Genomic DNA, 26,325 nt, shown 5'->3' with positions numbered 1-26,325 from the left:
GCTGACATGGTGTAAGGCATGAGGTAAAGTACTGGGAGGTAAGCCACACAGGGAGGGACTGAGGCCGATTATGTACCGTCTGAGTGAGCTTGGAAGCACATTCTCCAGGCCCAGTCCAAGCCTTGACATGACTGCAGGCCTGGCCAATAGCTTGACTGGAATCTCATGAGACTTAAGCCAGAGACAAGAAGCTAAGCCACACCCAGATTCCTGACCCACAGAAACCATGAAACTATAAATGTGTGTCATTTTAAGCTGCTAAATTTTATGAATATTTGTTAATGCAGTAACAGATAACACCAGACTATGTAAAATTCTTCAATTTTCTGCTTTTTGATTATATTCTACTGTCCCTTCCCACATATTTGTGTTTTCAATGTCAACAAACACCATTCCCAATGCTCCTGGAAATGGCACAGTCTGTTGGAAGGACTAGAGGATGGTACAGGTTACATTTCTACCATTCTAGCTACCAAGTTAGGATCATCCTCAGAAGAGGGTGACATGTTTCCCCAAACCCTCACCTGAGCTGTTCATGGAAGTTTTCCACTATTTCATTCATGGTCAGAATACCTAGGAGACTATACTTGAAGCTCATGCCCATCATCCTCCAAACTGCTCCCTCCATCCCACACACTGAATTTGTGTTCTTTCCTGCCTTAAGCCACTGCTCTCAGCATGGACTTCAAGTACCATGCACCCTTGGGATAATTCTATTATTTGACTTAACACTTGCCTTCCCACTGAACTCCAGGAGGAGTCCATGAGGGTTAGAGCATCAGCTGTCTTGTTATTGCTGTATTCCTATTGCCTGGAAAATATTTACACAGGGGAATGTTAATGAAAGTTGGAGAAATACCATCGCCATTATTATTAATCCTATCGAGAGAAACTCACTGTTTAGCAGGACAAGCAGAACTCTGCTACACAGGAAACACATCTGGCTCACTAGAAGCCATGGGTTCACATCCTATTTTTCCCCCTTATCTCCTGCAGAGATGGACAAGGCACTTTATAGAGTAAACCTGAATCTCCATATTTATAAAAATTAAGGGTAGTCTACCTTCTGGGTGGTGAACACATTGAGATGTGGGAGAGAAGTGCACCTGGAAAGGGAGTGGATAGCTCCCCGCCCTTTCCCCAGACCTTGTCCTATGCATCTCTTTCATCTGGCTGTTCCTGAGTTATATCCTTTCATAATAAACTGGTGATCTAGTAAGTAAAAATCAATAAATTAACCAGTAAAATTTAGAAAAATGAAAGTAAATTTTAAAATAAATTTTAAAAAGAGGTTAAAGTAGGCCATTTTCAAGATCCTTTCTAGCTTTCCCAAAGCTACATCTTTAGCCAAGATCAGAGTCCTGAGATCTAGACCAACTGCCTGTTCAACATGCCCACTTAGATGTCTAAAGGATCCCAAACACCTGACTCCAAATCACCACACTGCTTTCTGCCCTCCTCTTCCCACAGTTGCTCCCTGTCTTTCTATATTCCCACCCTCTGTAAGCAGCATTATCATGCATCTGTCCCCTAAACCACACAACTGGGTTAATCGTGGACTCTTTTCTACACCTAATATATGACCTGGACCAGTTAATTCCACCCCCTTAATAACTCTGAGCCCACTTACTTCTCTCCAGCCCCACAGCTACTCCCTCAGTAAGGACCACTAGCAGCATCCCCTGCATAGATTATTGCAAAGGCCCCTTAATCAGTTGTACTGCCTCTAATCTTCTAGTATTCTAACCCATTCTCCACATTGTAGACTGAGCGATCTTTCTAAAAAACTGCAACTCACATCACATCAATCCTGTTCAGACCTGCTGGGAAGGCCCAGACTGGTTATTACAAAACAATAATTCTTTATAACCTGGACCTTGTTAATCTCTCGAGCTTCAGTCTCTCTACTGTTGTACTCTCTACTTTTTCCCCTAGATTCATTCTTCCTTTCTATTCTGCTCCAGACAAACTGAATATTGAGAGTTGCTGAAACATGGGGTATTCCCTTCTCAGAATCCTCTGGGCTTTTGTCTGTAATGTGCCTGCTACCTCTGAGGTCTTTCCTTTGCCCTCTATCCCCATTTCCTTTCCTTAGCTAGCACTTATTTGTCCTCAGATCAGCTTAGATGTCCAATCTCATCAACTCCTCCTAGAAGCCTTCCATAACCCACCAAGGACAATATTTCCACAGCTCCTAGTACCAGTAATGACTCCATATGGCTAGACTGAACTTGTTAGTTACTTGGTTCCCATACTCAAACACACAAAACTCAATGGCAGGTTCACCAACAATGTTATAGTGCCTTGCATACACAACAATGCTCAATAAATGTCTGTTGACTAAGTAACTCTGTATGGTTATATAGAATAATGTAAAAAAAATTATAAGGGGAAGAATTCTTCTCTTATATAAAGTCATCATTTAGTCTATCTTAAAATATTTTTGTGGTGGAAGACTAATGGCCCCCACAGATATTCATGTTCTAATCACCATAAATATGTCACATTATGTCACAAAGGGGAATTAGGCTGCAGATGGGATTAAGGTTGTTGGTTAATTAGTTGACCTTAAAAAAAGCAGATTATCCTAAATTATCTGGGTGGGCCTTTACACGTGGAGGGAGTCGCATGTTGGCTATGAAACTGTGGAAGGGCAGCCACAAACTGAGAAATGCAGTACCTAAGAGCCGGAAAGGCAAGGAAGCTCAATTTCCCCTACAGCCTCAGGAAAAGAATCCAGCCCTGCTGACACCTTGAGACCCCTGTCAGATTCCTGACCCACAGGACTGGATGGTAATGAATGTATGTTGGTTTTGAGCCACCAAGGTTGTGGTAATTTGTTATGGCAGCAATAGAAACCTAAATGTACTTTTAATATTGGGGCTTTTTTTTAAATAAAGAGAATTTTGGCTAGGAACCTTAAAGTCCCTTCTGATTCTACAATTATTTGAATCTAAGTAAATCAAAAGTCTTTTATTCTATTGTTACCTAGGAAACAGTTACCTTTCAGAGGAGATAGGATCTGTCTTCTTTGATCAATCCCTGAGGGAAGAGTAAAAAGAGAGGATACTGTTTCTGCAGGTCACTTTCTAAAGAAATTTTAATTTAAAAGAGCTGAAGCAAAGATAAGGTAAACCAGGACCTCAGAATCCTGAAGAATCTTGAAAGTTTAGTGTATAGTCTGCAAGCAAGTTAGATTGTTCATTTACCTACCTAATGAACAGAATGGGTTATAACCCCAAAATATCAATACCAGAGTCTATCATTCTTAGACAAGTTTTACCAGGCCTTTACACTTTTTTTTTTAAAGATTTTATTTATTCATGAGAGATACAGAGAGAGAGGCAGAGATACAGGCAGAGGGAGAAGCAGGCTCCATGCAGGGAGCCTGACCTGGGACTCAATCCCAGGTCTCCAGGATCAGGCCCTGGGCTGAAGGCAGGGGCTAAACCACTGAGCCACCTGGGCTGCCACCTATACACTTTTTAATTCGAATGCTCTTAGGTAAGTATCCATAGTCTTGTTCACCAAAGTCCACATCAATCCCATCAATCCTGGCCAAAACTATAACATATACATTACTCCACTAGGCATTTGGCATCCCTATATGCCCCTAGGCATATAGGGGCCAACTATAAAGGTCTGCCTATGGCTGAAGTCAGATATGTGAAATTTAAATTTGGAAAACAAAACAAAACAAAAATAAATTTCGCATTTGCACTACCAGTTACTTTTACAGCATTACCAGTTATTACTTTAGATAGCAGTTAACTTGCCAGCAGGCATGTGATACCTAAAATTAAGCCAGGGTGGCCCTGGAATTACAATTCTTGGAATACACCTTAGGGGAGCAAGGCAGGGACAGGTAAACCTGAAAAGAGAGTATTAAAAAGATCTCAGGAGATAAGAAAGATACTGACAAAAGAGGTAAGATGGTGTTAGAGTCAAAATTAAACCAATTTCTTAATTTTGTTGAATGTTGCTCTGGGTTGAGGCACTCAGAAATCATCCTGTGACACACAACAAGACAAGTACTATCTAGAAGCACTTAATTTCGGCTGTCTACTTGATAAAGTGCCTACAGGATCACTCATTCTAAGGACAGTCTTGTAGAAATGGTAGGATCAGCCCACCTACAGATAAGGCAACAGGCTCAGGGAAAGGAGTTACTTTTCAAAGGTCACAGAGGTAGGAAAAGGCAGGGCCAAAGTCTATACTCTTTTCACTCTGTAAACCTGACTCCAGCCATAGATGCATTCCCAAGATTTGTTTTCCTCTAGCTTTCATGCCCTTCTTGTCACCCACCCTCTCCCCACCTCCAGCTTGAGGCCGTCAGGGGAACAAGCCAGGGCATTGACCAGTGAGCGCTGCAAGTCAATCTGTAAGTTCTTCCTTTCTCAATTTCTATTTGCTGCCTATCTCTGGCTTCCTGCCATTTGCTGAAATGTTTGGTTAAATGCTTAGATACTAAGGTGACTGAGTAAATAAAGTACGTCTGATGGCAAGCATCAGAGCTTAATCTGAACTTGTCTTTTACAATCACACAAAATTTATGGGTTAATGGTTGCCAGGGGGTGGGGTGGGGGGATAGAGAAATGGGGAGTGACTTCTTATGGGTACAGGATTTCTTTTGAGGAGGATAAAATATTCTAGAATTACATACTAGTGATGGTTGTATAACTATGTGAATATATTAAAACCAGGAAGCTGTATACTTTATGAAGATGAATGTTATGGCATGTGAGTTACATCTGAAAAAAAAAAAAAGACTGTAGAGGAACTCTTGGGTGGCTCAGTGGTTGAACATCTGCCTTCGGCTCAGGACATGATCCCAGAGTTCTGGGATGGAGTCCCACATCGGGTTCTCCGCAGGGAGCCTGCTTCTCCCTCTGCCTATGTCTCTGCCTCTCTCTATGTGCCTCTCATGAATAAATAAATAAAATTAAAAAAAAGAGAGACTGTAGCAAAAAAATCAAAGGATCAGATATTAACAAGTGTTGGAGAGGATATGGAAAAATTATAACCCTCATATGTTGCTGGTGAGAATGTAAATGGTGTAGCCACAGTGGAAGATAGTTCAGGAAGATAGTTCAGCAGGTCCTACCTACAACAGTTAAACAAAGTGTTTATTTATGATGCAGGAATTCTACTCCTAGGCATAATCAAAAAAAAAAAAAAAAGAAAAGAAAAGAAAACATATGTCCACATAAAAAACTTGTATGGTAATGTTCTTTGGAGCATTATTCAGCATAGCCAAAAAGTAGAAACAGTTCAAATGCCCATCAGCAAATAGATAAATGAAAATGTGGTATATCTATTGCAATGGAATATTAATTGACAATAAAAAGGAATAAAGTGAGGCAGTCGGTTATGTGTCTGCCGTGGGCTCAAGTCACTGATCTCAGGGTCCTGGGATTAAGCCCCATATGTGAGCTCTGGGCTCAGTGGGGAGCCTGCTTCTCCCTCTTCCTCCGCCCTTCCCCCTGCTGTGCGTGCACACTCTCTCAAACAAACAAATAAATGTTTAAAAAAAAAAGGAAAAAAGTACTGATATGTGGGGGTGCAATACGGATGGATCTTGAAAACATTATGCTAAGTGAAAGAAGCCAGTCGTAAAAGACCGTATATTGTACGATTCCATTTACATTTATGTCCTGAGGAGATAAATCTATAATGAAAGAAAGTAGATTAGTGGTTGACTAGGGCTGGGATGGCTCAGTGGAAAATAGGGAGTGCCCACTAATAGGCTTTGGGTTTCTTTGTGTGATGATGAAAATGTTCTAAAATCAAAGGTGGTAATGGTTGTACAGCTTTGGTTAATATACGAAAAATCAATGAATTGTACATATTAAGTAACTGAAGTGTATGGTATGTGAATACCTCGATAAAGCTGTTTAAAAAATGGGGGAGGAGGGCAGAGGGAGAGAGAGAATCTCAAACACGCTTCACACCCAGCAGGGAGCCCAACGGGGTTGGGGGCTTGATTTCAAGACCCTGAGATCACAATCTAAGCTGAAATCAAGAATTGGACAGTTAGCCCACTAAGCCACCTAGGTGCCCCAAGCTGTTAAAAATTTATAGACTAATTTTCATTTGTCTTTAAGGTATTTACTTAAAGCCACGCCAGATTCAACTATAGTGAAAATTTGCTGTAATGGAGATTGAAACCCTGCTTAGTTGACTATATTAAAGGGATTCAACTATTTTAAGGAAAGAAAATCTCATAATATAATGGCAACTGGACTTCTGTGAGGCTGAGTTCAAGGTTTTAGCAGGTTAACAGAGTGCTGCCTTCAGAAAAACCTGTAAATGACATCTCCTAATATTATTGCTCAACTATTTTTCCAGTACTAGCTTTCAGATACATGAAAAATTATTACAAATTAAACTAGGTATAGAGGCATAAGAGTAAATATATTCATCTTAACGTGTTTTTTTTTTTTTTAATTGTTGAAAGAACACCTATCTATAAAAAACTTATTTCTGGTCTGGAATTGAATATCATGTTTTATATATCATTTCACATTTGAAAAGCTATTATTAGAAAAGTACTCGTTTGCAAAATTTTGAAATTTTATTTACTTAGGATCTTAGAATATGTATGGACACTCTGCATTGTTTGCTCTGACATAGGAAATGGATCTGGGAGTGACAAGATGGAGACATCTTTAGGCAGCTTTACTCCAGCTGAAGATGATGGCGTTGAATGGTGGCAGTGGAGATGAAGAGAAACAGACTAACCAGAGAGATCTGAGGGAGATATGATCACTTGTACCTGGTGATAGGGTAAGTATTAAGAGGACAGGCTTCTGCAATCTCTCAGGGTAGAGTGAGAAGAGCCCTTAGGCCATCCTAAAGCTTCGCATGCCAGGTGCCTTCCAGGTCTAGAGAGAAGTAATTCTGCTCTCCTGGAAATCTTTCCACTCAGCTTAAAATCCTTCTGCCCACCCAAACTTATCTTCTTTTAATTTAACAACAAAACTTAATGTACAAATAAAAATGTACCCCTTACATATAAAAAAAAAAACCCTATATGGATACAGAAGTGAATCACCAAATTTTAATCAAGTTTAGACCAAACCATCTCTGTTCAGGAATCTAAGGAATTGGGATGCCTGGGTGGCTCAGCAGTTGAGCGTTTGCCTTTGGCTCAGGGCGTGATCCCAGAGTTCCAGGATTGAGTCCCACATTGGGCTCCCTGTGAGAAGCCTGCTACTCCCTCTGCTTATGTCTCTGCCTTCTCTCCATGTCTCTCATGACTAAATAAATAAAAATCCTAAAAAAAAAAAAAAAAAAGGAATCTAAGGAATTCATAGCTTGGAAAGGAATTTTTTATAGATATATACAGATGAACATCATCATTATACATTTGAGAAAACAAGAGTACAAAATGGTTAAGTCTCACCAAATGACCTAGAACCAGAGGTAATTGAATGTAGGTTTTGCAACTCCTAATTTTCTTACAGTTTTAAACTAATTTTATTTAAGATATATAAAATAATTTTACAGCTAATCTGTATAAAGACTATTCCTAAGTTTTATAAATCATATATTTCAAAATACATATCTGCTCAATGGCTAATAAATAACATAACTTTAAATAATATAATCACACCTACGGCAAATGGAATAAGGTCATGGAAAGAAGGAATATAAGGAGCCATAATCTTGAAGCTACGATTGACCCATATACATATGCAACTAGGTCCCAGTTCTTAAAAACACATTAGAGAGGCATAGTCAAATTGCTCTTGAATTATAGTTATTGGATAAATCAATTTATATACAAATAGCACTACATACATCATCTGCTTATTTTAGGTCTTTTAAGAAAAGGCTTTCTATATGTCTTTTCAAAAATTATTTTAATTTTCTTTAAGCATACTAAAGAAAAGCAAAAATGAAGGGATCAGTGAAAAGTGGAAAGCCTAACTAAGGAGCTACATTAAAAAGTTATCAAATCACTTTACTGAATAAATAAGGATCAAGGTGTAGAAACTGGAAAGTTTCATCTTTTACTCCAAATTAAAAAAACAAGAAACAGGATATGGATAAATGGACTATATTTCTAAGCAGTAGAAGATGAGGAGACACTGTCCTTGGTTCTCTGGAGCCTTCTGCAAAGACGTGGCTGAGGTGAGGCCATGCTACACTAGAGTCCCGGCCTCAGCCTCGGATGTGCCAGAACTCTCTAGTTCCACGTGTTTCTGATGGCAAATAACCACAGGCTGCCTTTGCCCCAGGGTTCCCTGTGATTAAGGAAAAAAAAGTCCATAGTTCCAAACTTTGCCAAACTATATACCACAGGACAAATACTCTGCCAAAAATCCCCCCAAAACCAAAAAACAAACATAAAACAAAAGAAAGATACAAAAAGAGAAAAGAATTACTCTGAATTACTTTGTAACCAAAGTGATACAAAGAAAGCTAGATGTCCTGTTCAACACTGATATATCATTGATATAAGATTAATATATGTTAATGCATATTATTCACTTACTAAGTGACTTGGAAAGATTCTATAAAGATTTTTTTTTAATTTATTTACGATAGTCATACAGAGAGAGAGAGAGAGAGGCAGAGACACAGGCAGAGGGAGAGGCTCCATGCACCGGGAGCCTGACGTGGGATTCGATCCCGGGTCTCCAGGATCGCGCCCTGGGCCAAAGGCAGGCGCCAAACCGCTGCGCCACCCAGAGATCCCTCTATAAAGATTTTAAAACCGTACCAGCACCTTGCACTCTCTCAAAAATAAATAAATAAATAAATAAACAAATAAATAAAACGTTGGGAGATCAAGCCCTACGTTGGGCTCCATACTCAGCATAGAGTCTGTTTGAGATTCTCCCTCTCCCTCTGCCCTTTCCACTGCTCTCTCTCACTCTCTCAAACAAAATAAATTTTAAAAAACCCTGAACTGTACCAGCACAAAAACTCACAGATGAGAGATAAGAGCCACAGTGATGACAGAAGGAAATTTCTAGGGCTGATTCTGGTAGAAAATGATCTAATTTATAAAGGAAGAAGACTATATATATTTTAAATACTAAGTGTGGGGGTGCCTGGGTGGCTTAGTCAGTTAAGCATCTGTCTTTGGCACAAGTCATAACTTCAGAGACCTGGGATCAAGCTCCATGTTGGGCTCCTGCTCAGTGGGGAGTCACCTTCTCCCTCTTCCTCTGTGCCTCCCCCTGCCCATGTATGCTCACACACGCTCTTAAAGAAATAAACAAAATCTTTTAAAAAATAATGAACAAAATATGTACAAATAACTTCAATTTCAGTACATTTATTATAGCAAATTACTGGGAATTGCTGTAAAGAAGTGGTGAAATAATTACGCACACCCATGGGATGGAACACTGTGGAATATGTCACGTGTATGAAACGCCACACAGTTGGATCTACTCATGCTGCTGCAGAAGTAGCTCCAGAGTATATTAAGAGAAGTAAAGCAAGATGCAGGACTCTTGGGATGATACAAGTTTATGGAATATGGAATGAGAAGAGTTTATTTTTAGGTGAAGAATAGCATAAAAAATAATTTAAAAAAATACCTTGTGGTATCTTAGTCATGCCTTTTTTGGTTCTTGTGCTTCTTTTTCCAGGTACTTTTCTGTCCCTTCCCACAAGGGCCTGCCCATCCCTGGGGCTTTCACAGGAAGTGTCCTCCGAGCTCTCCCACACAGCCACCTCACAGCTTGGTGGGCAGTTTTCATTATTGTTGATACTGTCCTGGGCAAGCACATCAGGTTTGCCCATGGCGCTGGTACCGCTGCTCAGACACTTGTGCCCGTCCCTCTCCAGCTGATTTTCATTTTCATCCGATGCAGAAGGCAAGCATGTCACTATGCGTCCCACACCGTCACCGGGATGGCACCCATCTTGTGACTCTATCTGCAGATTATCTGTAGGAGTTCCGCTGTCATCCATCAGAGCATCTTTTGTTGAACCATTTAAGTTTCAATCAAGTCTTTCCATATCTACAAAGACAAAAAGAAAAAAGGCTGCTTCAACTCTGGATTCTCAGTGATCTTTGAATTTCCTCTTGAGCTGTTTTACTCTAAGTAGGGAAAGGACAGAAAAGACCAAGGCTCATTTCTACTTCTTCCCCACTCACAACCCCACCCAACCTCACCTGGTTCTTGCTTTACTACAGCGGTTCTCACCCCTGGCTGCATGTTTATTACCTGAAGAGTTTGTCCAGCATGGAGCCCTGCTACTGATATGTTTTTTAAGTTCTCTAAGGTATTTTACTGTGCATGATGTTGGGACCATTGCCTTAATGAAATAAATTAATGGTTCAATGAGGTTATCTGCTAAAATCAATCCCTCATGTTATTGCTAGACACTTCCCAGACAAATGTACGTTGAAAAAGTCCTTTGTCTGCCTGAACAGCAGCAATATTTGGAAACAAACACATTTAAAGATATTGGAAAAGTAAATAAAAAAAGGTATGTAGAAAAAAATTCAGGTAGTATATATTTATACTCTATTGTACTCTATATATTATACTCTATTCTCTATATGTCATTTACTTACTAAAAATAAGCCCTGGAAAGTACCTTAGAATTGTCAGCAAATTCCTTTTATATAATTAAAAAAAAAAAAGAAAGAAAAAAAGAGGGCTATGATTAACTCTAGGCTAGTTTAGACTTGGAAAATCTAAATCTGCTCCAAGGATCCTTCTAACATTGTAAAGACATAGAAAATAGATTTCAAACCTTTTATCAGACATGTTTATCCCCTCTTATCATCTAAAAATATATTAAATTTTAAGGAAAATAATGTCAGCAAGATTTTGGAATTCTTTGCTTGTCAATCATTATTCTGCGTTTGAATCAAATATTCCTGTAATCTGAGAAAAATGTTAGTGACTTTCAAAATTCTGCAAATTAATATAAATTCTTATTTGGTGTTTAGAAACACATCTATAAAGTACAATTCTTTTAAAACATGAAAACAAAGCACAAAATAAAACATTAACCCCGCACTGATTGTATTATATGTTTTTAACATATTTTGCAACTGGAATATTTCATTTGATTCAGACATAAAAGTACTTGTTGGCAAACATAAGAATATCTAAATTTGTTTGGTATCATTTTCCTTATATCATTGCCCTAAAATAAATCCTAGAGTATACTTTTTAATTTAAAAATAGTTACTATTTTAATCAAGTGTCTTTGAGATCACTATCATGAGAGAACCCAAGCCCGAATGACTTTTAAAATGTATGCAGCTAAAACAGACAAAGATCAATAGAACACGATAGAGAGCCCAGAAATAAACCCAAAGTGATATGGTCAATTGATCTATGACAAAGGAGGCAAGTATCTACAATGGAGAAAAGGCAAACTCTTGTGGGGAAAACTGAACAGTCATATGTTAAAGAATGAAAACCGCACCACTTTCTCACACCAAATATACACAAAAATAAACTCTGAATGGATTAAAAAGACCTATATATGAAACTTGAAAGCATAAAAGTACTAGAAGAAAACAGCCAGTATACTCTTAGATATCAGCCTTAGCATCATCTTCCTAGATATATCATCACAAACAAGGAAAACAAAAGCAAAATAAACTATTGGGACTACATCAAAATAAAAAGCCTTTGCAAATGAAGGAAACCAACAAAGTGACATGGCAACCTACTGAACAGGAGAGGATATCTGCAAATGTTGTATCTCATAAGGGGTTAGTATACAAAATATATAAAGAACTTACACAACACCAAAAAGCCAAATAATCTGATTTAAAATGGGCAGAGTACCTGAATAGACATTCTTCCAAAAACAACAGCAATGAAAATGCAAACAAATGAAAAACAAAACACACAGATGGCCAACAAAACATGAAAGGATGCTCAACATCACTCATCATCAGAGAAATGCAAATCCAAACCACAATGAGATATCACCTCACACCAGTCTTAAAGGTTAGGATCAGAAAGATAAGAAATAATAAGAGTTGACAAGAATATGGAGAAATGGGAACACTTGTGCACTATTAGTGGGAATGCAAACTGGTGTAGCTACTCTGGAAAACAGTATGGAGGTTCCTCAAAAAATTAGATGATCCAGTAATTCCACTGCTGGGTATTTACCCAAAGAAAACCAAAACACTAATTTGAAAAGATATATACACCCCTATGTTTATCATAGCATTGTTTTTTGTTTTTTTTTAAAGGTTTTATTTATTCATGAGAGACAGAGGCAGAGACACAGCCTGCAGGGAGCCTGATGCAGGACTCGATCCCATGACCCCAGGATCATGACCTGAGCCGAAGGCAGATGCTCAACCACTGAGCCACCCAGGCGCTCCTATCACAGCACTGTTAACAACTGTGGAAGCAACCTAAGCAACCCATTGATCAACAGATGGATAAAGACTGTGTGGTATATATACACAACATAATAATACTCAGCCACAAAAAAGAATGAAATCTTGCCATTTATGACAACATAGATGGACCTAGAGGGTATACTGCTAAGTAAAAGGAGTCAGATAGAAAAAAAACAAGATGATATGATTTGACTTACATGTGGAGGCTAGAAACCAAACCAACCAACCAACCAACAACAAAAAGCAGAAACAGAATCATAAATATAGAGGACAAATTGTTGATGGCCAGAAGGAAGGGCTTGGGGTAGGGGCGAAAATGGTGCAGGTGATTAAGAAGTGCAAATTTCCGGTTATAAGTAAGTGACAGGGATGAAGGGTGCAGCATAGGGAATATAGTAGATAATACTGTAATAATCTTGTTGTGACAGATGATAACAATACCATGGTAGCACAGTAATAACATTCTTAGTGTAAATCATTATGTTGTAACATCTGAAACTAATGTAACATTTTATGTCAACTATACTTCAATAAATCAACAAACAAGTAAATAAATAAAGTGCATGTAGATAATACAGTGAAAATTACCCAAATGATCACTCACAGATGAGTAGATAAACAAAAGGGGTCCGTTCATGCAAGGAAATATTATCTAGCCATAAGAAGGAAGTTCTGATACATGTAAAAATATGGAAAAACCTTGACAACATTATACAAGTGCAATTAGTCTGTCACAAAGGGATGAAAACAGTATGATTCCACTTTCATGAAATTTCTATGGCAGACAAATTCATGGAGACAGAAAACAGACAAGAGAGATGGAGGGCAGGGGAGAAAAGGGAGTTCCTGCATAATGGTTGCAATTTTTGCCTGGGGTGATGGAAAAGGTTTGGAAATGCAGCAGTGATGGTTACAAAACAGCGATGGTATTACTAGTGCCACTGCATCATATACTGAAAATCCGTTAAAATGGCATATAATATGTATACTTAATCACAACAGTGAAAAGAGATTCATGTGTCTGTGCAGGAAAAATGTCAGTCCTTAAAAATGAGCAGCCTTGGCTATCTTCTAAATAATTCCTTTACATTCTTTTTTTAAAAGATTTTATTCATTTATTTGAGAGACAGAGACAGAGTGCATGAGTGGTGGGGGATGGGGAGAGGGAGATGAAGAAGCAGACTCCTCACTTAACAGGAAGTGTTAAGTGACCTGGAACTCAATCCCAGGACCCCAGGATCATGGCCTGAGCTGAAGGCAGACGCTTACCTGACTGAGCCGCCCAGGTGCCCCTGATCACGCTGTATTTTTTTTTTTAAGATTTTATTTATTTATTCATGAGAGACAGAGGCAGAGAGAGAGGCAGAGACACAGGCAGAGGGAGAAGCAGGCTCCATGCAGGGAGCCGGACGTGGGACTCGATCCGGGGTCCCCAGGATCATGCCTGGGCCAAAGGTGGCGCTAAACCGCTGGGCCACCGGGGCTGCCCTAATCCCATTTATACTAACAGAGAAACCAGGTTTCATATTTCACCACATCATTCAGCTAATAAGTTTCTAAACTAACTTACTTCCATTTCTAAAAAGAATATGGAGCACCTATGATTCTGAGGCCATATTCTTGATCACTGTGCGCTCTGTAGACATTGGGGAGCAAGTCACTGAAAGGAGTATTTCACTCCAGCTGTGGCATACCTTGATGAAGAAACTCCACTACAGCAGAGGACACATCTCTAACGACCAAGAAGTTCAAGTTCCTGGAAGTACTTCTTTCTTTTCCCAGCAATTGCTAGATCTGCACACAAAATACCATTTCCTATATGGCTCACCTTTTTTCTGTTGAGAATCCTTTTGGCCTCAAGACATTTTGCCTCTTACTATTTTGTGAGGACATGATTTAATTCTCAAAAGGTAACTTTGTAAACTACTTTCCAATATTAACTCTTCCTCCAACTCTAAGTCTTTCCAAGGTGTCAATGTCCTGTAATTATTCTGACTGGATACATAGCAATTATTCAAGGCCTGGCTCAAAAGCCATTCCACTGTACCTCCCTGAGGTCTCCATTCCAGAGACCTATGGCATAATGTACTGCTTGTTAGCACTCTGAACCACACACACACACACACACACACACACACACACAGTCCTTCACAAAGACTGCTCTCCACTGCGTATTTTTGCAGATATGTCTGATTAGCTTGAAACCACTTGAATACCCATAACTCAGCCACATGAGTTTTTATTCTTCACAATACCTAGCCCTGGGCCTTGTACTTAAGAGCTACAATGACTACACAGCACTGACTGGCATATTTTGCCTTTTAAAAGCATGGTAGTGAGTGCTGTTCAAGTTCCCACCCTCTCATGTGAAAACCACATTCCAAATATGTATGCTGTGCAAAAGCTACTTGACAAGTTGACTCTGTACAGCTGAGAATTTCAAGCAAACATATCCAAGTCAGGCTTAGACAAAACCTGAAAAACCACAAAGCTTTGTGAAAGAAGCCTTAAATAAACCAATAATTTAGAGGCACAGACTAACAAAAAAGAAATCTGTATTTTATCAGAAATATTCTTGATCCCAGGTATAATTTGAATTCATCTTTTGATACATCTTAATGGATATCTGCTGAGATTAAGCATCACTTGTCACTCAAACTAAAAACTTAATCTATGGGGATGGCTAAATATGTATTACTCAATATTTTATTAAAATCCTTTAAGGAGGGATGCCTGAGTGGCTTGCTCGATTAAGTATTAGACTCTCTCTCTCTTTTTTTTTTTTTTTTTAGTGTCAGACTCTTGATTCCAGCTCAGGTCTTGATCTCAGAGTCTGGGGATCACGTCCCACCTCAGGCTCACACTGGGCATGGAGACTGCATAAGATTCTCTCTCTTTCCCTCTTTCTCTCTGCCCCTCCTCTCTACTCAAAATAATAATAATAATACTTTAAGGAGATTTTGAGTGAAATTTTTCTATAATCCATACAAATTAGGCCTAAATACATACTTTCACTTTTTTTTTTTTTAAAAGCAAGCTCTATGCCCAAAGTGGGCCTTGACCTCACTATCCTGAGATCAAGAGTCTCAGGTTTCACTGACTGAGCCAGCCAGCCGTTCTCATACTTTCACTTTTGAAAGAAACCGAGATTTTTTTTTAAAGATTTTATTTATTCATTCATGAGGGAGAGAGAGAGAGAGAGAGAGAGAGAGAGAGAGAGAGAGAGGCAGAGATATAGGCAGAGGGAGAAAGCAGGCTCCACACAGGGAGCCCAATGTGGGACTCAATCCCAAGACACTGAGATCATGCCCTAAACTGAAGGTAGATGCTCAACTGCTGAGCCACCCAAGCATCCTGAAACCGAGATTCTTAAGAGTTAAGATGCAACCCCAAGTTGAAATCTGATGCCTTCGCAGTCAACCTAAAATTTAAAGACAGCTATCAAACCAATAAGGTATTCTATTAATCCCAAATTTAAATTTGGCTACTACTAGTCAGCTCAGGATTGAGAAAGAAAGTCACCATATGCATATGTTGTTGTGTTTATTATGAGGATTACATATGTCACTTTACATTTTACCATCATATTCGCTACACATATTCCAATACACTTCTATCTCATTGCTAAATCTAAGATCTTCTGTGATTAATGCTTTGTTTAGATATGTGTACCTGTAGACAATATTCAGTATATCAGCAATCAAAAGTATGCCTCAGAGGAATGAGTCTCAAAACTTTTGCAACCCAGTATAAGGAATTCATTTTGCACGGAGATCCTGTACATACAACAACAACAATATATATATATATATATAACTGAAAGGTTTCTTGAAACTAAACACATTCTGATGCATTCTCCATTCTATTCAGTACTATTTCATATTTTTAAAAATGCTGATCAAGATTCACTAGGCTGATTTCATACCCTGCTAATAGCAATATGCTATAAGGTGGCTATTTGGAATTAATAGTATCTCAACCCGAGGACAACCATCCAAGGACCAGAAAAGTTTGTGATTATCTCCAGATAGTTTTCTGAAAATGCCAGTCATATGAAACTCAGACATATAAAACTTCAACTTCATTAAAATGTCCCTATAATTTCAATATCATAATTTTTGCTAATTTGTATCATTCCCCTCATTAGTTAAAATTTAACTAAACTATTAAGCCTGACCCAGGGTCCCTTGGCTGACATCTCCAGCTGTGAGCTATATTCTATACCTATGTTGTCCAATGTAGTATCCACTAATCACATATATATGGTCACTGAGTACTTTAAATATGCACAGTGAGACTGAGGAAATGAATTTTTACTTTTAATTTTAATTAATTTAACTTTTAATTAACTTAAATTTAAAAACAGGTTTTGATTCAGCTACTGAAAAACTTATGTATGTTTAGAACAAACTAGGTATGTGAATCTACTTTCTCACCTGTAAGTTTTAGGAAGTCTAAATATAGACCAAGGATTTCTAATAAAAGATGTGTCCAAATTGAGATGTGCTGTATTTGTAAAATACATACCATATTTCAAAGACTTATGAAGACAAAGAAGGTAAAATAGTTCACCAATACTTTTGAATATTGATTTTCTGCTGAAATAATATTTTTATCTACTGGGTTAAGTAAACCCTATAATTAAAATTAATTTCACCTTTTAAAAAGCCTTTTTAATGTGGTGACTATGAAATAATGCTATATATGGTTCACATTATATTTCTACAGGACAATGTTGCTCTCTATGACATTGTCTTGACAGTGCCACAGCCAAAGTCATGCAAGGCTCACGGTATTCACTCCGTCCCAGACTCTTACCTTGATAATACAAATTATGCTGTAGGCATTTCCTGGCTGAAGATATTAGTACTATAATTAAACAAGGTAAATAGCTACTGAAGGAAATAAATACTATACACTTTTGAAATCAATTTGTAAGTACCTGTGTACATTGGTGTTCAGAATGTAAAACTGAGGGTCATGACATCTCTTTTTCGGGGTACTTCCGGATATTCAAACTAACTAGTAAGATAGCCATACAGTAATCTTTCTAAATACTTCAATTTCTATATAATAGTACAGTACAGGGGCATCTGGGTAGCTCAGACAGTTAAGCGTGTGACCCTTGGTTTCAGCTAAGATTGTGATCTCAAGGGCCTGAGACTGAGTGCTGCGTCTGGCTCTGTGCTCAGTGGGGAATCTGCTTGAAATTCTCTCCTCCTCTCCCTCTGCTCACACTCTCTAAGTAAATAAATAAATATTTTTAAAAGTACAGTACAGAGGCAAATGGATGGCTCAGTGGTTGAGTATCTGCCTTGGCTCAGGTCGTGATCCCAGGATCCTGGGATCGAGTCCCACACCAGGCTCCCTGCAGGGAGCCTGCTTCTCCCTCTGCCTATGTCTCTGCCTCTCTCTCTGTGTCTCTCATGAATAAACAAAATCTTAAAAAAAAAAGTATAGTACTATACTAACTATAGTATAGTTAACCAGAGCATACTCATATTTCTTCAATGAGAATAAAAAACATTTCATAATAAGGAATTCATTCTTAATACAGAAACAAGAAAGGTCATAAAAAATTTATGCCAGAAGGAAGATAAACATATGACAAAGTACATAACAAAACCACAAGCATAGGGATCCCTGGGTGGCTCAGCGGTTTAGCGCCTGCCTTCAGCCCGGGGCATGATTCTGGAGTCCCGGGATCAAGTCCCAGGTTGGCTCCCTGCATGAAGCCTGCTTCTCCCTCTGTGTCTCTGCCTCTCTCTGTGTGTCTCTCATGAATAAATAAATAAAATCTTAAAAAAACAAAACAAAACAAAACACAAGAATATAAAAGAAAACACAAGAAAAATAAATGATCAATTATAGTCAAATGTGAGGTAATGATTCTAAGGAAAAAACAACCAACATGGATTTTTATTTATACAGAGAAAGTAGTTTTCAAAAAGAAGAAATTAAGTGAAATCATGTAACTGCTAAGTCCAAAACAACCTTGCTGCAGCTCACTTGAGTAAAGAAAGTATAATTTGTTTCATCCTTCTCAGTCCTCCCTTCCTTAATGGGGCTCAATTCAACACAGCTGACACATCCACAGGGCCTTTGAGGTCAAAACCCATTATATACATGGCGGGGCACCCGGTTGGCTCTGTTTAGTGTCTGCCTTTGGCTCAGGTCACAATTCTGGAGTTCTGGGATCGAGCCCCACCTCAGGGTCCCTGTTCAGCAGTTAAGTCAGTTTCTTCCTCTCCCTCTGCCCCTCCCACCCTACGCCCTACTCATTCTTTCTCTCTTTCAAATAAATAAGTAAAATCTTAAAAACAAAACACACCCAAGCCCACTGCATACATGGAAATGACAGTCTTGTCATGAGCCTCACCACCCGTATATCCATCCACGCAGTGCACACTCCTCTTTGCCCTCTCTCTTAGACATATACAAATTTTACTTAAAGAAAAAAAAATAGAAGGAAATCTCTAAAATAGTATGAGCTCAAAGACATCTTCAGGTATCCATCCAGTGACATGTATTATTAGCAACAATTTCTAACAATTTTTTTCAATTAACATTCAGCAATTTTACCTACCTCAGGGTAACTGACTTTATGACTCAAGACACTCCTAGACATTAATGACTTCTCCATCACTTGAAGATAAAGGGTGAGCAAATCATAGCATAGAAAGTTACCAGTACAACACAAGCATTTTATTTAGTTTCACAGTTAATGCCACACAGAGAAGGGGAATAACAGTTTAGAGGAATAATCATTTTACCAGGTTCCCACAGAAGTTGTGCTTACTTGGTTTCAAATGCTTCTTTGCTGTAAAACATATCGCAACCATACTTTGAAGCCACAACCAACAGAACAGGAACCTGAAAATATTTTCTGGTTCAGATCATAATGATTCCTTTTAAAACAAAAATTATGTTTACTAGTACATACCTACGATATATTTTTGTGGAAACTGTCTTATTAATTTTTAAACTTAGAACACTTTGCTATGCAACTGGGAACATCAAGTAATCTATCTACACATTAATCATTAAATGTACATATAAAATTTGGGCCGAAGGCTGTCTCAGTAGGTGGAGTATGCACTCTCCATCTCCCAGTTGGGAATTCAATCCCCACACTGGGTGTGGAGATTATTTAAAAGTAAAATCTGAGTGAATAAATAAAATCTTAAAAAAAAAAGTAAAATCTTAAAAAAAAATACACACACACACACACACACACATAAAACCTACACATTTTATTTTATTTTAAGATTTTATTTATTTATTCATGAGAAACAGAGAGAGAGACAGAGACACAGGTAGAGGGAGAAGCAGGCTCCATGCAGGGAGCCCAACCTGGGACTTGATCTCGGAACTCCAGGGTCACGCCCTGGGCTGAAGGTGGCGCTCAACCGCAGAGCCACCCGGGCTGTCCTACACATTTTATTTTAAAAAGACAATTCCTGCTAATATAGCAGCAAGAGCAAATAGTTCTTTAGAACCTTCCCTTAAGAGGCCTGACCAAATAGTATTTTCTGAATAAAAAATGCTTATTATTAACAGTAATCCACAGTTATTGAATATTAACTATCAGAAAGTGTTTCAGTCAAATATTTATATATATATATATATACATATATAAAATTTAATCCTCATACAGATCCTACAAAGTAGTTCTATAATTATATCCGTATTATAGAGGAAACAGCAACATAAAGATTAACTAAATAGGCCAAGGTTACATAGCTAGTACGTGGCAAAGTCAGGATCAAACTCAAAGGTCCCAACTCCAGAGCCTATACCTTTAAACACCATAATCATTTTAACATTAATTTTAAAAATCAGTTATTCTCATATATACATTTTGTAAACAACAAATTGCTAGCTTGAATGAGCAATACAAACAATTCCTAGTGCCTTGAAATATGTTTCAGATATATAAAGTTTAGAAAATTGGTTAAGGCAAAATAAAATAAAACCCACCAATAAGACTATATTTACTTGCTGTATTCCTTAAACATGATAAATTCATTTATTTAGAGTTACAGATTTATCTCTGTAAATCCCTGTTAGAGATCACCATCAAGAATCTGACATGTTCCTTTGTACACACAGAATAATTTCTGTGAGGCAGATGACAGATATCCACTGAGTAAACATCACAGCTAACAGAGAAACAAAGGACAAGTCTCCTAACTTTGACAGTACACCCCTAATGAGCAGAGAAATTAACCACATGTATACCCATTATATATGTTTGTTTCTTACTTATGTGGACATATACTGGGCTTATATATATGCACATATCCACTTTTAAACATGAAGAAAGGATCGCAGAATTCTACCTCTGGCAAGGGCAGACCAATTCATTTCAGCCAAACTGTCCTGCTGATAACAACCAGAAAAGCTGGCAGAAAATTTCAATCTGGAGGCCAAAAAAGCTGAGCAGCGCTTTTAATAGACTTACAGACCTGGAGGAAAAACCGAAGTCCGGGGCTTGCCAAGAAAAGGGGAGCCTCTGGCTTTCCAATGGGACCTAAAAGGGTTACTCCCTAGAAGAAAAGGTGAGGCTGAGATAGTCCAGCCTTCACAGGGACTGAAGCCCCGGAGAATCACTGTCATCTCTGGTTGAATTAGGTTGATCTGCTATAACGTGCTTGCCTACCAACAACATCAGTAAATCCCCTCTGGAAGACGAAATCCAACAAAGGCTCAGACTATCTCCACTAGTTTTCAACCATAAGGTCCAGTATATAATCTAAAATAACCAGGCATATGAGAGATCAAGATTTGACAAAAAACTGGGAGAAAAAGCAGTTAAAAGAAATAGATTCATAGGAGATCTATACACTGGAAGGATTACATATGTTAACCTACAGGAACTTTATTTTATTTATTTATTTATTTATTTATTTATTTATTTATATTTATTTATTTATTTATTTATTTATTTATTTATTTATTTATTTATTTATTTATTTTTAAATCTACGATAGTCACACACAGAGAGAGAGAGAGGCAGAGACACAGGCAGAGGGAGAAGCAGGCTCCATGCACCGGGAGCCCGACGTAGGACTCGATCCCAGGTCTCCAGGATCGCGCCCTGGGCCAAAGGCAGGCGCCAAACCGCTGCGCCACCCAGGGATCCCAACCTACAGGAACTTTAAAACAAGTTTTGTTAAAATGTTCAAGGACATAAATACGTAAGAGAAATTTCAGAAGAAACCAGAATTGGTAATATAGTAGCAAAAACAAATAGTTTAGTTTGCCTTTTAATCAAATCACTAGATTTGATTTTTAAAAATCAAATATTGTATTAGATACTAGATCAGATATTCTAGATCTTAAAAATATAGTAATTGAAATCATTCCAGATATGGAACTCAAGGGCATGTTTAGCCTTTAACCTTTTTTTTTTTTTAAGATTTTATTTATTCATGAAAGACACACACACACACACACAGAGGCAGAGACACAGGCAGAGGGAGAAGCAGGCTCCATGCAGGAAGCCCGATGTGGGACTCGAACCCGTGTCCCCAGGACCACGCCCTGGGCTGAAGGTGGTGCTAAACCACTGAGCCACCTGGGCTGCCCACCTTTAATCTTTATTAATTTCTAAAAGACTTTAGAATGACAAAGAAATCAGTGTATGATAACTTTTGAATGTATTCAACACGGTGTCTAATAACTTCATCAATTCTAGAAAATTTTTATTTAAATGTGCTTTTTAAGGGGCAAAACAAAAAGAGACAGTTTCCTACACTCTATTTTCTATTGTTTAAAGTCAGTCACTATGATATGCACTAGGCCTGGCTAAGCTCACTTTGCTACCATGAACAAATCTTTCCCTACAAAATCAATTTCTTGCCTTACGCCGATTTATGAGTATTTTAGAATAAAAATTAGACTGAATGAGATCTCATATTCCCAAACTTCTAAGTCATAACTAAATTAACATGCACATAAGATAATAATCAGATCACTCAAATATTGTCTTTTACACAAGCAAACCAACTATATATTTGTGCCACTATCAAGAGACTTGGGTGACTTAAGAGGTGATATATTGCCAAAAGGCCCAGCTGTCATGTTTGCTTGTTTCATGTGTCCTCGACATTTAGTAAATAAGTGTTATCTTTGAGTCCCATGGTTTATTTTGCAGATCCTAAGAGACAGAACATTGAATTCTATGATAGTCATGGACAACATGGAATTATATTCAAAATATCTGCCAAAAATTTTTTTTTCCGTTGCAATTAACTTCTAACAAATGAGTAAATGCTGTGCTGTAGAGAGCAGACAAAAAGAAGCTGGCTAATAACTATAACAAAACCATTGCTCCAGGGGTGCCTGGGTGGCTCAGTGGTTGAGCGTCTGTCTGCCTTTAGCTTAGGTCGTGATCCCAAGGTCAAGGTCTACGGGGAGCCTGCTTCTCCCTCTGCCTATGTCTCTGCCTCTGTGTCTCTCATGAATAAATAAAATCTTAAAAAAAAAGAAAAGAAAACCACTGCTCCAAATCCTTGATCACTAGTGGGAATCTTTAAATCATTAAATGTATCAGAAAGGGATGTGCCGCAAGATTTTTAATCAGAGGAGTAACATGATTAGGTTTACATATGAGACAAACCACTCATGTTGTTCTTAAATAATAGGTTTCCTCTCTTTTTCCAGAATGAGATATGTACGGGTTGCTAATAGAACAGGAAAGGGCCAGCTGAAAGGGAGTAGTTAAGGGTAACAGGAGAGACAGCACAGACTGAGAAGTGGGATGGCATCCAGGACACAGGCCAGGTGAATGCCCTTAAAGAGATGGGCCATGTTTCCCGTTGTCACAGAAGGATGTGTGTGTGTGTGTGTGTGTGTGTGTGTTTTACACCAGAGTTAAGTTAGAGGCATTTTAGTCCATAAAGGATCTGTCTCAGGGAAATAAGGAGTAGGGTATCTGTGGAAGGAGGAAGCTCAGAGAAGGTTTGAAACAGACCCTTGAAGGCCAGGGGGCTGCTGCTGCAGGCCCACTGAAATTCACGACTACAATCTCCAGGGGCACCTGGGGGGCTCAGTCCCGAAGGAGCTGCCTTGGACTCAGGTCATGATCCCTCCTGCTGAGCAAAGAAAATGCTTCTTCCTCTTCCTCTGCCTGCCACTCCCCTGCTTGTGTGTTTTCTCTCTCTCTCTTTCAAGTGAATAAATAAAATCTGACAAAAAAACAAAAAGAAAAAAAAAAAGCAGCAGCAGCCAGTCCCCAGTCTACTCAGTCATATACATTGCCTTCAAGACATGGGACAAGGAAGACACGAAATAGCAACTAATAGGTTCTTTCAACCTAACTTACAAAAGTATCAACAGAAATGCTGGCATGTTCTCACTGTAATGAAAAGAAACAGATTATCTTCAGTTTGTCTCAACACCAATTTTCATGAATATTCCCATTTTTCTGTCCTGCACCGCTCTGCCATTCTGCTTCCTGCCTCTTCATGCTGACAAGAAAACGCAGTTTGTAAAATCCTGGCCTATATTGTAACTGTTCAGCGTAGAGCACCACCTCATCTCAACCCGTCACTTCAATCTCACAGATGGTATTCATGACACTTCCGTGCTTCACATAGTTTAAACACCAGAGTTCTAAAATGCCACCTCTTTTGTTGAAGTCAATTTCAAATTTTGTCTTATTGCTTAGCAATTTCAGACATGATACAAAATGAAATTCCTGGAATATGGTCAACATACTGATTCCATGAATCTGGAACTTAAGCTCTGATATTAGCTCTTTTTTGGGATTTAAAGTTTCCTCTAAGATTCTTGCAAACTCTAACAATCAACAATTCTTGTTCTTAGTTCTCAAGTCCTCTGTTGTCTTTTACTGCTTCAAGGCTAAAACAAATATTGCTTCCTGGTTCATTGTTATGTGAGCTGTGATTGCTAGTTATCTACCCAAAAATTACAGTTTCAGGCAAACTCACACTTTTTTCTTCTGCCACCTTTACTGGCTGCGTTTCCTTATCTTGAAAAGCAGTGATATAAGGTTGCCCTTTGAATAGGAATATGATGCTCCTGCCCCACAGCCAGGAGAATACTAGTTCTGAACTGTTTATGCCACACAGTTACTAATTCTTCATTTTTTATCCATTGGTCTTTGTACCCCAAAGCACACATTTGGCTGGCACTGAAGGCTTAGTAGCAGGGCAGGAAACAAAGCAAACAAATCTCCACGTGGAGCCTGAACCTCGACCTCAGAAGTGGAGTGCTTTAACTGAACTAGCCTGATGTTAATGTAATCAATCCTAATTGTCTACTACGAATAAGATACACTTACCAAAAACAAAACAAAACAAAACAAAACAAAAAAACCCCCACATTTACTAGATACAGTGGGAGAAGACAAAGACAGATGAGACAGCTCACCTACAAGCTTATATTCCAAGGTTAGTACCCAAAATATAACAAGAAGTCAGTCATATGATAGTAAAATAAAACACAAATAATCTGATTTAAAAATGAACAGAAGAGAGGCGCCTGGGTGACACAGTAACGCGTCTGACTCTTGGTTTTGGCTCAGGTCATGATCTCAGGGTCATGGGATTGAGCCTTGTCAGGCTCCGAGTGAGTTCTACACCAGAGTCTACTTGAGTTTCTCTCTCCCTCTGCTCCTCACCCCATCTCTTTCTCTCAAATAAATAAATAAATAAATGAATAAATAAATAAAATCTTGAAAAACACACACACAAAGACTTATGAAAGGGCTACAGGTACATGAAAAGATGTTCAACATCACTAGTCATCAGGGAAACGCAAATCAAAATCACTATGAGATACTATCTCATGCCTGTTAGAACAGCTCTCATCAAAAGGACAGGAGACAACAAATGCTGATGAGGATGTGGTGAAAAAGGAACCCTCGTACTCTTGGTGGGAATGCAAACTGATGCAGCCACCATAGAAAACAGCATGGAGAATCCTCAAAAAATTAAAAACTGAACTACCATATGATTCAGCAATTCCTTATCTGGGACTATAGCCAGAGGAAATGAAAAACACTAACTTGTAAAGATATATGTACCTCATGTTCACATCATTTTTTAAATAATAGCCAAGAGAGGAAACAACCTCATTGTCCCTCTACATATGAACAGATAGACAGAAATAAAACAGAAATTATCTGTTGTGTGTGTGTATGTGTATGTATGCTTGAGATTCTCTCCCTCTGCCTCTCCCCTACTTGTGCATGCATACTCTCTCTAAAATAAATCTTAAAAAAAAAAGAATATTCTATTACAAAACATAGTAGAAATAGGGAAGAGAGATGAAACTAGAACAGAATCAAACTGGTAGACCTGCTAGACATAGAAAAGGTAAACAGAGCTAAACATAGGTAAGAAGGAATGGAAGAACCAAAGACTATCAAATATTCCTGAGACCACAGAGGAGAGGAACCAAATATCCATGAAGGTATTGATATGAATGAGTTATTAAATCAGCCTCTCCGGATCAACACACCTTTGCTTGAGAAACAGACAAGATGCATAGCTGTAGCTCACACTAACTGGTGGAGCCCAGCATGGGCCCGGCACACTTGTCCCTGCTTTCCTCACACAGGCTGAGTGCTGGCTCCAGGAACTTCAGTCTGAGTAGCTGCCCTGCTCATCCTCAACTCTGGTCAGTGCCATCAGCCAGGAGGGCTGATCCAGCAGAGAGTGGATGGGACGTGTGAAGGTCTCTACCCCCACCCTATCCTAAGTGCGTGGAGAGGCAGTTTCAAGAGAAGGAACAAGCATAAGCTAAATAAAACAGTGAGCAAATACAGTGTGTGTTTTAAGAACAAACTGTTGGACTTTGAAAAAGGAGTCTATAGGAAAGAAGGGAGTGATGAGATTGATCACTCGAGGTGGGGCTAGATCAAGATGACAAAGGAATTTAAACCAGTGTTTCTCACACTCTCTGTTGTGGAAGAGCAGCTTTTTTTCCCCTTCCAGTAGGCCATG

General features: G+C 38.6%; 1 protein-coding gene across 4 annotated transcripts in view; it reads right to left on the bottom strand.

Moving 5' to 3' along the window:
• The window catches only part of CNST (consortin, connexin sorting protein), a 123,206-nt gene that overhangs the window by 62,651 nt on the left and 34,230 nt on the right, over positions 1-26,325 (bottom strand). For all 4 annotated transcript variants that reach the window (XM_055323760.1, XM_055323759.1, XM_055323761.1 and 1 more), the window contains exon 2: positions 9,558-9,983. In XM_055323760.1, the coding sequence (XP_055179735.1) occupies positions 9,558-9,933 (376 nt within the window). In that variant the 5' untranslated portion in view covers positions 9,934-9,983. The remainder of the gene's footprint in view (positions 1-9,557; positions 9,984-26,325) is intronic.

The sequence above is a fragment of the Nyctereutes procyonoides genome, unplaced genomic scaffold (assembly GCF_905146905.1).
Source record: "Nyctereutes procyonoides isolate TBG_1078 unplaced genomic scaffold, NYPRO_anot_genome, whole genome shotgun sequence".
Lineage (NCBI taxonomy): Eukaryota > Metazoa > Chordata > Mammalia > Carnivora > Canidae > Nyctereutes > Nyctereutes procyonoides.
The sequence above is the reverse complement of the archived record's forward strand: the minus strand, read 5'-3'. Positions and strand labels throughout refer to the sequence as shown.